The sequence below is a fragment of the Polyodon spathula genome, chromosome 3, assembly GCF_017654505.1.
Source record: "Polyodon spathula isolate WHYD16114869_AA chromosome 3, ASM1765450v1, whole genome shotgun sequence".
NCBI classification, from domain to species: Eukaryota; Metazoa; Chordata; class Actinopteri; order Acipenseriformes; family Polyodontidae; genus Polyodon; species Polyodon spathula.
This window is the reverse complement of record NC_054536.1, coordinates 12193386-12211436: the sequence shown is the minus strand read 5'-3', so window position 1 is coordinate 12211436 and position 18051 is coordinate 12193386. Positions and strand designations below refer to the sequence as shown.

The window sequence follows — 18051 nt, the reverse complement described above, 5'->3', positions numbered from 1 at the left end:
TTAATCAAATCAACAGCTTATTGTAACAAAACATTGCATTCTCTTTGTTGTTCAACCCATACAAAACCTATTGCTTTATTTATGTGTTAAAAGTGAGGGCATACAAACATGGCAGGTTTCCACTGTACCCCCAGCATATCCTTTATTGATTAAAAACTTTGCAGGCAGCTAGCTAATAATATTATATGAATTGACACACATGGCCGGCATACAGAGGTACAACTGATTTGATTTTGTTTTGAAAAATTAAACACTTTTTTTTTTCTAGACTTGTGAAATGTTCAACAGTAGGCAGGTGATGTATATTAAGTGTAAATTTGGGTATCAATATCGAAACACAACAAACGAGAGGGGTTAAAACGCTTTATGAATTTTATTGAACATGGTAAAAGTTAGACCTTTAAAAGAGGAAGACTTTTTTTTTTTTTTTTTTAATTCTTACCATTATATCTGGTCTGTGAACAGTAGTCCTAATTATTGCTCAGGCATTTTACAATACACGTGACAGTTTTACACATTCATACGAGACGCATTGTGTCAAATCTCCTTACGTAAACTGCTCCATCGGTTTGAACACTCAACAATCCTGGATTACGAACCCATCTTTTTCTTCATCAACTGGAAGAATCATCCTTTCTTTCTATGACAGCTTCTATACCACATTCATTGTATTATTTTATACAAAATGAATTATACAAAGCATGTCCAGGAGAGAACCATTAACTTTAAATGTCACTTTTCCTATGAGTATCTTAACCCCCAAAGCTACTCTAAACCTCCAACCACAGATTCAATAAAATGTTTAAAGCCATTTTTGTGAACAATGGCCTCTTTTTGACTCAGTGGATTTTATTTCCATTTGCTTCATTTTCAGCTGCTACATTTCTAAACAGCTTTACCCTCTTTAGTCTCTGGTCCTTGTAAATTACAAATGTATGGAGAACCACCACTATGGTGAGGGATGTGCAACATTCAAATGTCCACTCTGCAGATCTCAAAAATATTTCCCATTAACAAAAGCAACAACAACAAATCCACCATCTCCTATTTACATACACAATTTAGTAATATGTCACACAAACATATTATGTGTTGACTGCTTTCTGTTGTTTTTCCCGGAGTGGAATCTAACAAACAAAAAACAAATGGAAATGTGATGTAATGTGTTGCTATTTTATATGAAAGTCAAATATGATGTCTAAATGTACCATTGCCAAATTTCAACTTTTCCAGTGTCCAGAACAACCTCCTTAATGTTTCCATTTGAAAACAGTCTGGTTAATGGGATCTAATCATTGTCCTCTCCTCTTCACACACTAATTTTGCAGCTACTATAAACAGCCTCAACTCTCCTGAACCATTTCTCTACACTGTTGACTATTCCATTTAGATGATCAAAAGCATGAACCTAGAACTCTCTTTTTAAAGCATATATCACAGAGGGCACCCATTACAGGTGTTAAATCAATTTTCTACTTTACCTTTTCTTACTGTTGGTTGTCTGATTCAACCCTTTAATATATTTGATGATTTTCTATAAGGCTAAATTAATAAACAAAAACTGCTATAGACTGCAAAATCCATTTAGGTAAACATTCTCTTCTAAACACTACGTTTTAGTTGAATTTATCTGTAATAATAATAGGGTCAATTTAACAGACTTAAAACACACACACACAACACTGTAATATTTAAATGTACATTTAGTTTTCCTTCCACACTGTGGCACCACCAAGTGGTAGTATATCCACATCATACTAAACCACTATTACAAACACTGCTACATCATTAGATGCAGAGCTTTCACTGTGTAATAATAATAATAATAATAATAATAATAATAATAAATAATAATAATAATAATAATAATAAAGCACAATAAAGCCAGTGGAAAATCTTTAGAAAGATAAACGAAAGTGGTGAGCTGACCTATGTAACAGTGAGCCTGTTATTTTTGACACACAGTTTAGATCACTATCGGACCAGCAATTATTGACTGTTATGGAAACTAATGGCTTATATAAAACTAGCCAAAAGCTTGCTGCATACAACATACAGTACATTCAAATTATGTATACTGTATGCAGAAGACACCATCACTGGAATGAAAACCAATAATATCTCACACAGAAGGGAATATCAATGATTATGAAACAGTTTGTTATGAAACAGGCCTGGTGCAAAAAAAAAACATTTACAGAATCTTGTATTCCTTGTGTCAATATTTTAAAAAGAAAACAATTTATTGTGTTATGGCCTTAATTAACTTTTTTTGCAATGAACAAGTACAGTTAATTAATAAAAGACATGGGCTATGTTTATAACTGTGCTTGGCAGCCTGAGTGGAATGTTATTTTTTCCAGATTAATGATGTCATGATACTGTCATCATCTTGTATTTTTCAAGATTTTAGTGATGTGCATTCCAAGCGTGGAACATCTACAGGCGGTAGGCCAGTGCCAGTTTGGTCATGGGTCAAAATGTGTCAAATTCCAGGGACAAATGGAAAAATCATCTCACTGAGAAAGAAATATACATCCTGATCTTCTATAATCACATCGCAAATTTTGGGTTAGGAAATGGTTATCACAGTTTCTACCTAATTGTCTCCTCCATGCATCCACATTTTCCTTGCACAATGAAGGAACGTGCGTAAAGAGTAAGATTGACTTACTGCTAACTTTCAATTCCTTGTTTCTAAAAAAAAAAAAAATAATAATAATAAAAAAAAGGAGAATACATATTCAGAAACCATACAAAATAAAAAAAAAAAAAAAAAAAAAAAAAAATAGTAAAATATTGTAATGTTAAAGAACTCCTTTTAGGACAAAGTGAGCCAACAGATATGCTGAGGAAGCACTATTCATGCCAACATATTGGCTTATGGTAATGTTCTCCTGCTGACTTGAATCTTTACAATGCAGCATGACAAATCGCTCCAGGTTTTATTATCAAAGCAGGTTCATCATTCATATTATGATTTCTTCCTTTACAGCAAAACCTACATATTGGTCCTTCATGTTATTGCTTCAAAAGGGCAACCACCTAATTACCGAACTTTTGTAAATAAAACCGGTCTTATTCCCAATCCAGCTGGTATATTGATTCATTGTTAGCACAAAGGTGTCTGCACTCTTAAAAACAGAATGGGCTTGATCATTCTTCAGTATAATTAAACTGCAATGCTGGATTAAGAGCCAATGAGCCTGTGCCTTTAGGGTAAGAATTTCAAACTTCACAATGTCAGAATATTTTGTAGCATGCATGTAGGTACCTTTTAGTGCGTTTCCATCATGTGATACACGTCAGTGCACCGGCAATATGTCGTCATGTAATGACTGGCTGGGCTCCCTAGCTCTTTACCATTGTCATATTACAAATACATATTTCACAGTATAGTTCTGCAAAAAGGGTTTACTTTAAACTGCATTTCATAGTTTAATGAATTAAGTGTTTTTAAGTTTACATGGACTAGGAAAGCCCCAATGACTTTGACCACGAACTGCTTTAAATATAAACCAGTCACCATCTGTCAAGGTGCACTTCCGGTTAATTTTATTTATAAACTGCTTTCATAGTAAATAGTAGGTGGCAATTGCATTACTCAGAGGAACTGTTTCAGTAAACATTTAAGGACTGAATGAGTCTATGACAAAATAATATTGCTTTACAAAAATAACCTAAATTTCTGAATTTCTGTTATCATTTTCAAGTCATTTAATAATGTACGGAATTACATTTCAAGTGTAAGTTTTGCATTTTTAAAAGGTGAGATCGGGTGAAACTGGAACATCAGTATAACCTTGGAATTATCAAGACCGAATGTAAAAAAATAATAAACATGGGTCTCAATAAACTTTTCACAATAATCTTAAGATGAAACACTGCTGTCACTGGTGCCGTGAGTGAAACCGTAAGTAGATTGTGGGCAGATACTAGCATGCCTGAAGGTTAAGTACTCCATATGCTGCTACAGCAACATATTATATTGATGGTGTTCCTTAACGGCAGTACCCTTATGACTGTGCTGTTAATCACAGTGTCCCAGCGGAGGAGAGTGCAGCAGTTGTGAAGACTGTCTCAAAGTGTTTAAACGAGTGCAACTCAACCACTGTGACCTTCACAATCCATCTGACACTGTGTAGCAGGGCTTGATGCAGTTTTTTTTTACCTAGTCATTTTTCATAGGGAGATATAAAGAATTAGATCCCTAGAGGCAATGCTGAATAATAGGGTTCCTAGATCATTACGCTTTAACATCCTAGTCATCTCATCACATTAGCAATAAACCAGTAAAGGTCAGTTAGACAACAGTTTTTCAGCAATAGGAACCAATAGCTGTATGATTCTTAATAGACAAGAAAAAAAAAAAAAAAAATACTTTTGAACTTATTTTATTTTTAAGCATCATTTTTATGTTACCTGCTCTGTACCTTTAAAAAAAAATGATACCATCAAGTAAGATGAAATGCAAAACTGCTGTCAAATATTTTTATAGGAGGAGTACAGGACAGCTAGACAATAGTTTTTAAAGTCACAAACTAAACTGTAACTTATTAACCCATTTCAAATATATATATAATTGTTGCACAATGTAAATCAACAACTTCTCAACTTTAATAAAAAATGTATTTTCAACATAAAAAATACTTGTTTTCAAAATCTGCAGTATGTATGCTTCACAGTTAAACACAATGAAGACTTAATCTTATTACTGTTATAAATGTACATCCACAGTCTATCACTTTCATTTCTTGAAAATTGTTCATTGAAAGTCCTCTACTTGTATTCTAATACTCTTTAGTTTCATGAATATCTTCATCCTCAAAACAAAACAAAAATAAAAAGAAGACTCAGTATTCAGTATTTTGTTCTAAAGTGCTTATTCACCTTTTCTGTGGTAATATACAGCACAAGACTGGTAAGAAAGAACTGCTCATGCTCCTCTAACCACACAAGTTCCATGAAAACACAGCCTTCTGAATCATTATATTTGATATGGTAATTCTCCCCCATGTAGTCATAAGATGTGGATGCTTCTGTAGACAACTGCATGCTTACAGGTGTGCTGACACACCAGAATGGATTCTGGACCTCATCCAAAACTGTCAAACTCATCATACAACAGCTCTATGGAAGAAAAAAAAAAACCACACACACACACACACACACACACACACACACACACACACACACACACACACACACACACACACACAATATAGGTGGTTATAATCATGATCATGTATTATGGCATTTGAAACTATTACTACACACAGAGAACATCATCATCGAATCTGCACTGTGCAGTGTAAAAGATGGCAGACGTTTTTCAGTTCAACACAATTGTCTGTATCAGTGTGTAATTGTACAGAATTGTGCCCAAAGTGACTGGTTCAGATTCACAGTAAATACTGCATGAACGTAAGAGATGAATACATGTATGGCTGGTTTTATACAGTCTCATTAGCACTTATCTCAGGCTACCTAATTTTACCACAGGGTTCTGTAAAACCACTTGCTTATAAATTTGATTCAGTCTACAAATCGAATCCTCTGAAGTAATAAGAAATGAAACTATTTATAGGGTAAAGATTTGTTTGGCATTATTAGTATGATTCTTTTGGATCAAATTTATTTAAAGACTTTTATATTAATTTAACTCAACAAAAATAAGAAGAGGTCCCTAGATCATTACATTTACAATACACAGTATTTTAATATTTGTATATAATTAAATAAGTGTATAATTATTATCCAAATGGCACTTCAGTTAATTTAACATATAAAGTACTTATTGGTTATGTACAAATGTTAAAAGTGTTAAAATGGTTCTCTAAAATGATATTAAAAGGACAATAATACATTAAAGCTTTGTTAAAAATATAAAAAATACACACTTGTATTATACAACTTTTTATACTACAGTACTGTAGCTACCTCTACAACTCCTCTTAAAATGTCAGCATTCCAGGCTGTGCCAATTTTTCCAGAGATAGGTATATGCTGCGACATGTCATGCCTGCTGATTACCATCAGTCGTACCGACTCATTGCGGATATACTCTGCAAACGAAAGGATAAAAGTAAAACAGGATCCTGATTTCTATAGTGTAATACGTATAGTGTGATATTTTCACTTTTTATAAAACACTTTCGTAAAATGACTAATTGAACTGTTATCAAGCCATTGTAGCTTGTAATCAAATATATCAGTTAACATTTAAGTCGAACACTTTTCCACTGTTGTTTTCATCTTATTACTAGACATACAAGTCAGTAATTACTTTGGATGAAACTTTATTACTTATGAAAATAGTAAACTGAAAATGTATATTACAGTAACATGTTGATTATTCTAACTTTGGTTTTACAGTACACTCTGTTAGCCAAACAACCGCCTTGTAATCTGTCCTGTTATTTACAATACCGTTGTCAGTACAATGTTCTATATTTCAAGGTAAAGGGTTTTTAGGAGGTTTCATGATTGGGCAGGTCTTAGGAACAATTTTACAGTAATATAATTATCCAAAGAACGATAAATTTATGAGCACATGGTTCCAATTTAAGGTTTTACTGTTTCCGTTTTTCACATTCTTTGTGAATGAAAACTGCGTTTCTTTCAGCTCACTACAGAACTACAATAGCACCCTCTACTGACAGTTTGTAACCCTTAATACTACACTAAAGGAAACACATGTCTTTACATCCCCTTTTCATAAACTGAGAAAATAAATAATAATATTAAAACACATGAGGGGGTATACAGAGTAATCTGTAATATAACCTGTGAAGGTAAATCATAGTGGTTCTTATTATTCATGTTATTGATAGCTCTAAATGTGTACTTACAGTCATAGCAGTGCAATACATTGCTTCTTTAAAAATAAATGTGCTCATACCTTTCTTGCAAAACAACTGAGCAAATTGTCCAGACATGAAGATATTCCCTGCATTATGAAGGGAAATGTGAAGTTTGTATCCATGGAGACCATACTCAGGGTCAATGTCATCCATCAGAGGTTTGTCAGTTGGTACAGCATAGGGGCTTTAAAAACAAAATAAAAACTGCATTACTTGTATACACTTATTCAGACAAATGCATCTCAGCTTTGGTTCAACAAGTTATTTTGAAAACAAAATAGAAATAATTTTATTGCCAAAATAAATAAGTTTAAACTACAATGTTTAATAAAATATGGCAACTCATGCAACAATATCAAGTTCAGACCTGTTGTCTACAATGTTACTTGGGTTTAATTATAGCCTAAAATATATATATATATATATATATATATATATATATATATCTATATATATATATATATATATATACTATATATGAATAACTTATTTGATTGGAAGTTTGTCAGTGGTTATTATTTTATCTTGGACACAACAGATAAATCATACCAGACTGATGATCCAAGGATACTTCTTTCAACCAGCTTGTGAAAATGAAGGCTTGCTATAATGAAAGCTACTGACCATTGTCCCTGAAAGGGAAAGTTTCCTTTAATAGTTACCATTTTAATGATAAAAAACAACTTTATATTAGATCAAATACCAATTTGCAATCGCATAGTCTGAGGGAGCACTCTTATTGGCAAGTGATCTTCTAGAAGAGGAAAGCTCTTCTCTGAGGGACCACTGGTTATCCATTTACCTCCAATGCAGAATAACTGGGTGGGAAGTGTGTTCTTTTCACATTAAACAATCATTTCTGCAATGGTAATGACCAAGACAGGTTTCACATTCAATGCTAAAATTTATTTCTGCAGGGAAAAATTCTATGAACTTATTAAAAAATGAACTCAATTTCAAACAATGTTTCTACTGTAGCACTACTGATGTACTAAGTATGCATATAAGTTTTAACATTTTGGCACTGCATACCATCATGTCCTGGTTTTTATGTTTACAGATAAAATCATATTTAAATTAACATTCATCATCAGTCAGGCCACATTAAAGACAGAAGCGCTAGGGAGATTGACCCAGAACAGGAGTGCTTGCCACCTGGAAGAATGTGTTGTGTGGCTGCAAGTCAGAGCACAACCTAGACTACTGAATTATAATATAAACATTCCTATATCTTGATGGATCCTGTATATGAAAGATAACGGGACTTTGTTTAAAATGATCACTCGATTCTAACAGACCATATTGCTTTAAAATGCCAGCACTACAAACTGGTCTATAGCTGCTACAGTAATGGCTACAGCTAGTTACGCTAGATTTAGAAATCTCTCTGCTAACAGTTGTATTTATTGTTTTAGTAGAACAACACTTTAATTATAATTATGTGCCAATATTATTTTTAAATGAGCAATTATGAAAATTGCCTAGAATTGTTTCCTACAACTAGCTCCTTAAATTGCCTTTATTTCACCCACTAATTTTATTTTCCAGTTTTTAAACTTTATGTGATTGTGCTTTCTCAATTACATCACTGAAAGCACACTTATAATAAGCCACAATGTAAATAATTATTGATGCAGATATTGAAAACTGAAGAAAACATACTCGCCAAATCCCCACAACAAGTCCTGGATGTAAGTGCAGCAACTTTACAAGCTTGTCAGAGCCAAGGATTGTAGGGGGTTCACTGCCACTTAAATCATACTTTACAAGCAGTGATCGCCAACCAGGCCTTCCAAAAAAAGAGAACATCATCACAGGGTACATAACTATAGTGCAATATTCCACAAGATTCTGTTTTTACTGAACTGAAATGCTAGTGATTTACTTTTTATTTCTCATTATTTTGGTGCACTGCACTGCCCAAACCAGCACATAAGCCCCACTTTACAGAGGCATGTTATTAGAAAAAAACAAAACAAAAAAAAAACCTTAAAATAAAAGATACATATAATTAGAAAACTAGGGGAGCCCCCTTTTTTCCTTTCTTTATTATATATTTGTTTCCCCTGATCTACAGTGGAGCTTGTAGATTCCATTCAAATGTTGCATGTCATAGCAGAAGCATTTCTTAGTTTATTGTGTGACAAAGTTAAAAAAGGGCCTCGAGTGTAGCAAATTTAGTCTAATTTCTCGTAGGGTATAGTTCAGAATTTTTGAATGTGTGACAGTTTACAGTATGTGTGTGTGTGTGTGTATTCTTGATAAAAAGGCATGTTTGTTAGACTGTTTCTAATAAATGAGGACACATACCTGTTTGGTGTAGGACAATCAACTGGAGCTCGTACTACTCCATGTATCTGCAGCATTTTTATCTTTTTGAAACATGGCCAATTTGTACTGTTCCAATATACAGTTAGAGCTGTGTCAGAAAAACAGGCGTTAGACTGTTCAATTGTAGTGTCGATACCTTTTCGATCAGTTACAGTGATCTCCCATGCTACCTGGAGTCCCCTGGAAGTATGAAATGAATATTAACAAAGAAATCTCTTTTTATATGATGCATACACTTATTAAATATATAATATTTAATATTTTATTAAACTGGTAAAGTTATCAAAGTGTATTTGGATCAGATGGAAATTACATTACATTAACATGTGTTGTACTGTTTAATTATTCTTATTTAACTATACATTCTAAATAATATAATATAGGGTACTGTGTAAAACAAAAGCCGATTTCCATCTACTCACTTGAGTGGAGTGGATATCAGATCACATTGAATAGATAATTGTGCTGATACATTAGCACTTAAAATCAGATGTTTTTGTATTGTGCAGTACTCATTTGTACTAATATATATATATAAAAACCCTGTTACTTACCTTAACACTTTCTCAGTGTTGCTTGGTAAGCCTGTAAAAGGGCTGATGGTCTTCAGTTGGTCCTTCCATCTCTTCTTGCCTTTCCATACTATTTTCCTGAAGTACTCTCTTCTCCAGTACCCATCTGGCTTTTCTTGTATTGATGTAGCACGCATGCCTTTAGCAGTATCATCAACTACTTTGGCTTTCCATATTTTGCCCACAACGGTTTCAGTTAAGTACACATTGTACCACAGAGTACTGCAAAACATTAATATTCAGGGTCATTCTATAACAATTCATGATGCCCCCAGAGTCTAGGATGTAATTGTTATTTGTTACCTGTGGTGCATTGTTGTTGATAATTATATTTTTGCTTTCTGGGACCAGCTATTCAGAAGTTACAGAGGATCACATAACCCACTTTACATATTTTTTTTCAACCAAAACAGATTTGGAACAGCTGGCTATAAAATTAGCTTATAAGTTAGACGCATGGTGACATCTTTTAGAACAGTCCTCCAGCCTCAGCCCAAACAACAGTACTGGTGATTGTACACCTGGCATAGCAGTCAGTTCTAACACAACTACAATTTGGCCTTGTTGAGTATTCTTACACTTTATGTCCGATTATGTCTACTGAGAAAACATGACCAAGACTCGGACCAGCAAGCTCCTGGTTCTTACCCTGCACCCCAACATGTAATGCCTTTACTGGAAGAGCTGCAGGGACTTTATTTTACACATGGCTTTGTAGCTAGAAAAAGGTAGATATCGATAACAATATCCTTATTGCGATATCACGGAATACATTTTTAAAAAAAATTAAGTACGCTTAAGACATACTTTTTATTGTTAATACTGCTAAAAATACAAACGCAGTATAATCAAGTGTATTTTATATTACTATACAACAAACCCTATGATTACCAATCACGGTCAGTCTCGTAAGCAAACACCACACACTAAAGTATTAGTGTTCCATTGGATTTTATTCCATTGATTGGCGTTTAGGTACCAAACACTATTTGCATACTTCATAAGCACCATTAGCACCATTATTTTGAGATATGCACATGTGTCAGCAGTTCATTACAAATGCTACTATAAATGCATTTTTATGTGAACTTTCAGTATTATAAATGAGAAATTAAAACGTCAAAACTTCTGAAAACAATGCAAAATTAGCGTGACATTGTACTTAATATTTTTAGAGGTGTCGTGAGTCTGCATGTACACGCAGAGCTGCTGAAGATTAAATTACTTCCAGAGTGGCTGGAAAGTCTGTGTACAGTGAAGTATAGAAATATTTCAGTTTTGAGTTGGTTGATGATGGAATAGTAAAACAACATAACAAGACCTTGTTTTTCTGTATGGATATTGTGACTCAAAGCATCAATAAGCCAAAAGTTATTGTTTTTCAAATGTAAAAATCTACTAACGTCTATATATGCATATATATTTGATACTGCAATAAAGACTTATATATTATTGATATTAAAATACGTGCATATTGATATACAATGTTCATATTGTTGCCCACCCCTAATGTTGTATGTCTATACATATATATGTATGCACAGTATATATCTAAATCTTTCCTATATCGGCACAGTGTAGACATCAATCCTTACTTGCTATTAGCCAGTTCATGAAACTGGTTGTTAACACAGGCAACACACAGCAGGGATGAAGCATCTAAATAGGATAAAATCTTCAACAGGAGCTCAGTTGGCAGGCTGTTGAGAGAGACAAGAAAAAAAGCTCAAGGTTAGGAGCAATGCAGGCTTTACAATCAGTGTGCAAAGTCATTTCAAAGCTGCAGTGCCCCACAGTCCTGTTCAATTGTATTATTCCTGGGTGAATGTTACTACATTCTTATATAATTCCTCTCATAATAATAGTATTTTTTTTTATGGAGCCAACAATGGAATATGGAACATTTCAACATGTAGGATTAAAACACTTTAGCATTAACCAGTGCAACCCAGGTAAAATCATGTGGTACATTAACAATGGGAAGGGCAAACAGGGTTTGGCTAATAGAGAAAGCTTGCATGGTAAACCTACAAGCGGACGGATTTCCTGTGTGGCTCAACTCATTTTCAACTAGTTCGCACAGTACATATCCTGGATTATAGCTGGATGAAAAGGTTTTCCTTGCAAACATGCATACCGAATCAGTACTACAGACTGCATTGTTTTAATTCTGCCAAGAAAACACTGTTAAAAAAAGAGTACAGGCTTCTGAAGTAACATCATTACCTAGTCATCTTTTATTTTTTTGAGAAAAAATAAGCATTGCTAAGTCCTGTTATCTCCATATCACTGAAGCATTTTTTTTTTTTTTTTTTTTTTTTTTTAGTTTGCATTTTGTTAAGTTTAAATCATACCAATCCCAGCAAATACACGCTCTAATGTCCAACAACGATACAGCCTTTGTCAGTAAAGTAAGAATTGCTGTTTTTGTGGCAGAGGGGTTGAAGGTTTGTTTATTGTTTAGCACAGAAGAATTATTACTCTACCAGGTGAGATTTATTTTGTAACAATGCACAATTATTTCTTGTACCAATGCTTTTCCAGTAAAGAGAAAGTGTTTCTGTGGACATGAAATAATTAAATGCTACTTGGTATATTATCTGTGTTCTGTGTATTACTTTTAACAATATGAATTGTGTAGCTATTGGAAAGCAATGACAACATTCCAACAATATTTTTAGGAATCCTGTGGTTATTTAAGTAGGAATAGTGTTTATTTTTTGTAGTGTAAGTACATGTATGCTTAATAATATTAACCACTGGCATGTACTAGTTGATTATTCAGTGCTTGGTGTGCTTACTCTGGCTCTTTTTTTGTTGTTGTTAAGATTGCACCAAGGCGAAAAGGAAAAGTGGCTCCTGGTTTTGTTCCAAAGTGTACATTTTTTAATATATTTTTTATACGCACTTTGTTTTTTTATTTCAACTGCAAGCAGAAATATAGTTAGCTCACTGATTTTTTTGTAATGTTTGTCTACTTAACTTAGCTTATTGTAAGCTTTACCTTACATTAAAAAAAACATAGTGTAAAATAAATTAGCACTTAAAGCATATTAATTTTGTGGTATAAAAAAAAACACGTTTTAACACGTTTTAATTTTAAAGCTGTGTAGTGATTATTAAAAGCTGGTAGCCTTCACTGGATGGTTGGAATGTAACTTTTTCAGATGTTTTCCATGTTCTATGTATGGGGTTCTTGTCTGGAACCTTTTGATGACAACATGCACTGTCTATTCCTTTACAATGCATAGGTCATTCTAGCCTTGCAACAGGTAAACTATGCCAAGGTTGGTTCTACCACCCAAATATCTAATGCACAGAAACCAGGTTACAATCTTACATGCTCTTTACTTACAATACTTGAGAAACTGCTCATGATTAGTATCACTTGCCTCCCAATTAGATTTTCGGACTTCCTCAATGTTCGTTCAATAGATATCCTATATTGAATGGGTGTAGATTTTTGCCGTGAATTCGGCATTTTGGACATTAGATGCCTGAAAATAAAAATTAAAAAACACAAAACGTACATGTGATTTTTAATAAACAATATTCTTAGACACGTTAATGTTGACAGAGGATAGACTTAATAAGATCAGGTTATGTTTAGGTTCAGTATTATGCAGTCATCTGGAACTACAATGAACAATGAACCAACTACAGCATCAAATTTAAAAGATTATCTAATCTTGAAAGAAAATGTAGCCTTGTGCTGTGTTAATGCCTAATTATATATATATATATTTATATATATATATATATATATATATATATATATATATATATATATATATATATATATATATATATATATATATCAACGTTCTTATGGTAATCAGGCTACAGTGATTTACACACGCATGCCAGATATTCGTATGTGTAAGGCACCAGTGAATAGATGTGGTTAGGCAGACGTCTACACTTACCAACCCTAATAAAGGGTACCTTTTAGTTGTTTCTGATCCCTTAGTAGAGCTTTGTAAAGGCATGTCTTCCTTGTTGAGAGCCCGGCTGCACGTATCAACAGATTGCTTTCTACAACTCTGCGTCTTTTCCAAGCCAATCCTGTAATTCCGGAAGAGCTTTCCGCGACCTGCAGCCATGGTAACCAGGACACGCGCTGTCTTTGCTTCCACAACAGAAGTATTAATATAAACACCGACTTGCAACAATCAGTAATATGCTTGTGGGCCCAATTAAATAAAAGATAGTTTACGTAAAAGTATTTACGTAATTACAAATAACGAAATACAATTAATGATGTCTATATGAATGCACAGGCATGTTTTACTGTGTTTGTTTAGCTTAAAACTGTAAGGCAATACATTACCGCTACTACAAAGTTTTAAAAGGCTGAACAGAATACATACCAAATCAGCGCAGCGAAATTCCTAGTGTTTTGTACGCAGTTAATCTAAACTACAGGCTGTAGTGCTGAACGCTGCCTGCTGTACTGCAGTTTACCTTCCGAGTAACACAAACTCCCTCAACAGTTGAACCTGCCATGGACATGCGCATTGTGAACAAAGTTGAACTAAACATTTGTGTTTTTTATAGCGCTCTCAAAGGTGTTTTATTTAATTTTGTCAGATTCAGTTTGGTTATGAATTTATGACAGAGTGAGTAAGGTAGAGTATTGACAATAGAGTCAAAGAAAATAATGAAAAGCTATGAAAGGGTTAACCTTTAGATGAACCATATTTACTTTTGTTACATTGGAAAGTTGACTGTAATGTACGTGGAATACGGTTTTATTTCAGCTGATAATTACAAAAACATATATGCATTTATATAATGTATATTATTTGAGTAACACATGCATTTTTCTCTCTTGGTCAATAACGTGTATAAAACATAATTGGAATGATAGTGGTACCTGGATTATCCAATCATTACACAGTGAATACTTCTGCCGCCACCTGTGGTGTAGTACTGTACTACCATACATTTTGGTGTGCTGAAAAGCACGGCATACTTATTGTTCATGTGATGGTATTGTCTTGGAGACTACAGGTTTTTAGTACTTTTTATTTAAACATTCGTGAATAAAAAAAATAAAATAATACTAATAAAAAAAAATAAATACCAGGACATTCAGACACCAAAGACAACATGTACGATTCAAATAATACATACTTGGTTTTTCTTTTTCTTTCTGTATTTGTATCCCAGCACAGCTGTTCTTGTTTGGGCTTTTAGTTTCAAGAACTGCAATCTCATTTTATTGGATTGTATGCCAGGATTTTTAAATATTATTATTATTATTATTATTATTATTATTATTATTATTATTATTATTATTATTATTATTATTATATATTATAATAATAATAATAATAATAATAATAATAATAATAATAATAATAATAATAAAGGCCTTATTCCCTTGTTGTAAGTCAGTTTTAGTTTCAGACACAGTGGGAAAGACAGCTGCCGCTGTTGATTCCGAGAGGCAACTCCCAATTTACCTGAAGTAATCTGAGGAACGGTCACAAATCCCTCCAGAACAATTCAAAGCAGCTAACAAAGTTAATCACATAAATCTCACATTCTGTGACCTTGCAGTCTCTACAGATTACAGATGTAGATTCCCTACAGATGTTTTTCTAAATGTATTTGTACTTTTTAAATATGATATGTAGTACTACACCTTGTGGGGGGAATTAAATGTACATTTTATGCGCTGCCTGTTGGTATTAGAAGAAAAAAAAATTGTAATAAAATCACTATGCTGCCCAATTGATTGGTATTGTCATTTTATTGTGGTATAGAAACACGTTCACTCAAGCATTCTAGAACCCGCATTGGATACTACAGGTATTTTTTTTAAAGACAGCTTTCAAGTTGTTGTTATACAGCATGCTTGCAGATTCATATTTAAAAAAAAAAAACAACAACACAATGTTATGAATGAAATATAAAATAGGCATTATATCATATCAAAGTACAACAAACACTAGTGAAGTGTAAACTATTCAGGTGTAAACAATGCTACACTTAAGAAAACACACAGATTTGTCTATTTTTTATTGTATATTTTTTATTTAAAAATCATGCACCTCGGCATACCGGCATAAAGTATAGGCAACATTGTGGGGTCCTGACAAAAATCGGTATTGAAAATAATCCGGCATGATTTTTAAGTCTTGTCTTAAACCAATGTAAATGTCTGTATTCAGGCATCAGGTCAACGATTTAGCTTTTCTAAGGTCCAAAAAATAAAAAATATTTAAAAAAATATATATCGCTATTTGTTAATTGCCATCTCTTTTAGGTTCTTGAGGATACCATTATTATTCTAAAATGTAAAATCAATCTAGCCTGTAGACTGCTCTCAACAACTGAAAGGGCATGTATACTTCTATATGCATCTACATAAAATACGTATTTGGGCAAGGTGCTTCAAATAATACATAATAAAATACTGTACATGTTCTCTTAAATTCGTGGAATTTGATTTGATGCTGTTAGAAAGCAATACAGTTTTTGCAGCTTCTCGAGAATGCATATGTGCTTTAGTTTTAAGTATAATCTACTGCTAGGTTAAATAAATCTCTGTTTGCAAGCCTTTCTTTCAAGGACTTGTAAGGCATTTTCATAAAGACATTTGTCGAGTACATTATCTAATTTAATAATACATTATTTATACCTCTGTCACGTCTCCAGCTGCTTTCGGCAGGATGAATAATAATAATAATAAAAAAAAACACATATCTATGACAGGATTTTTAGAAAGGTGTCTGCTTCACATTATGTTTTCAGCATACCAGTATGTAATGTGGGGCTATACTTTAGGGATTCAGTCACCATATTTTAAAGGAGATGACTAACCTAATGATAAGCCAGTGCTTCTTGCCTAGAGCCAGTGGTAAATGTCAAAGTATTTTATGAAAATGTCAGAAAGTCTGGCAGATGGAAATGTCAGAAAGGCTGTTGTGTTGCACAGGTATCAGACTTAAAAAAAAAGAAAAAAAAAAGCTGAACTGTGAATGGCAACAAAGCTTATTGGCTAGATAACAAAAAAAATATATATATATATATATATATATATATATATATATATATATATATATATATATATATATATATATATATATGAAACCACCATTGGGATAATTGGTTTTCACCAGGGATACTCTAATATAAATATCATTGATGGCGTACAAATGTCTATGAAGCTGCTGATTAACTGATGGTATAAAAAAAAAAAAAAAAAAACATTTAAGTAAACTTACTTGGAAGCCACATAATATTCCTATACAGTTTAAAAGTGTTACTGACTAAACATAGTGTAGTGTGCACAGGGGTAGGGGACAGGGTTGCTAGGTGACACAATCTAAAACATGAAAAGATAAGCCAGATATATGCCCCTGCAAAGGAGCCCTGCTCTTTTGTACAGCGGTATCGGCGCTATGCTTCAAAGTGGGAGGTTCCGGGTTCGCATCCCACCGCCTTCTGTGAGAAGCCCCTGCCTGTGGGAATGGGGGTTCATCCCCTTGTTGTCAGAAGTGGATGCAGGTATCCCAGCATGCATTTGGAAGCCTGTAGCCTGGTCAGTTGAGGCTGGCAGAGAAGTGTGTAGTGTGCACCGGGGTTGTGGTCAGGGCTGGTAGGTGACACAGTCTAACATGAAGACATAAGCCTGATATATGCTCCTGTACAGCGGTATTGGTGCTATGCTTCAGAGCGGGAGGTCCCAGGTTCACATCCCACCTCCACCTGTGAGAAGCCAGTGCTTGCAGGAACCGAGGTTCTCTACAATATATTCTGATACAGTATATAACTAAAGAATGTTCTTAGCAAGCTTTGTTACAATTGGACAACAATGCTCTAGATATGTAAAATTGTAAATTGTGACATCAGTATGCACATGCACTCGCCTCCACTATATCCCCCTGCAAGAAATGTATGGGGTGGCTCATATCCCCCTCCTAGCTGTGGCACTGGGATGCATGTAACTGTTTATGCTTTTCCAGCCGGACTTATGTAGGTAGTCTTTGCACACCCATGGATCAGGCCTCCAGCCAAATTTGTTATTCACTCGGGCTCTGAGCGCCTATCACAGTAATCGGGCCTTAAGCGCACATCACAGCTCATCAAGCCATCTACAATTGCAATCAATAAATCTCAAACATGGTGGATTCTTCATGCTGAATTTCGTTGCCTGTGCAACTGCATGAATAAATAATAAAGCAGTGCAGGGAATGTGTGATAAATGATATCAGCTTGTAAATCATTTTCATAAAAGGCAGAAGACCCAAGGCTCCGAAACTGCTTACTATGAA

General features: G+C 33.9%; 1 protein-coding gene across 3 annotated transcripts; it reads right to left on the bottom strand.

Moving 5' to 3' along the window:
* Positions 1 to 2990: 2990 nt before the first annotated feature.
* On the bottom strand, positions 2991 to 14222 carry fbxo15 (F-box protein 15). Of its 3 annotated transcripts, none has more exons than XM_041244443.1 (11): positions 14137 to 14222; positions 13712 to 13895; positions 13159 to 13263; positions 11362 to 11466; positions 9749 to 9988; positions 9174 to 9374; positions 8526 to 8652; positions 7413 to 7495; positions 6902 to 7047; positions 5941 to 6065; positions 2991 to 5130 (listed from the first exon to the last, which is right to left on the bottom strand). In XM_041244443.1, the coding sequence occupies exons 2-11, from the start codon at positions 13867 to 13869 to the stop codon at positions 4861 to 4863; spliced, it is 1560 nt and encodes a 519-aa protein (XP_041100377.1). In that variant the 5' UTR covers positions 13870 to 13895; positions 14137 to 14222; the 3' UTR covers positions 2991 to 4860. The 3 variants fall into 3 exon arrangements, with proteins under 3 accessions (XP_041100377.1, XP_041100379.1, XP_041100378.1); XM_041244445.1 differs by having other exon boundaries at positions 13693 to 13859; XM_041244444.1 differs by having other exon boundaries at positions 13712 to 13859.
* Between the last annotated feature and the right edge of the window lie 3829 nt (positions 14223 to 18051).

Coding starts and splice junctions, on each gene's coding strand:
- fbxo15 (XM_041244443.1), bottom strand. CDS start 13,869: ATGGCTGCAGGTCGCGGAAAGCTCTTCCGGAATTACAGGATTGGCTTG. Junction 7,048..7,412: donor ATCCTTGGATCATCAGTCTG/GTATGATTTATC, acceptor TTGTTTTTAAAG/CCCCTATGCTGTACCAACTG. Junction 5,131..5,940: donor TTTTAAGAGGAGTTGTAGAG/GTAGCTACAGTA, acceptor TTTCTTCCATAG/AGCTGTTGTATGATGAGTTT.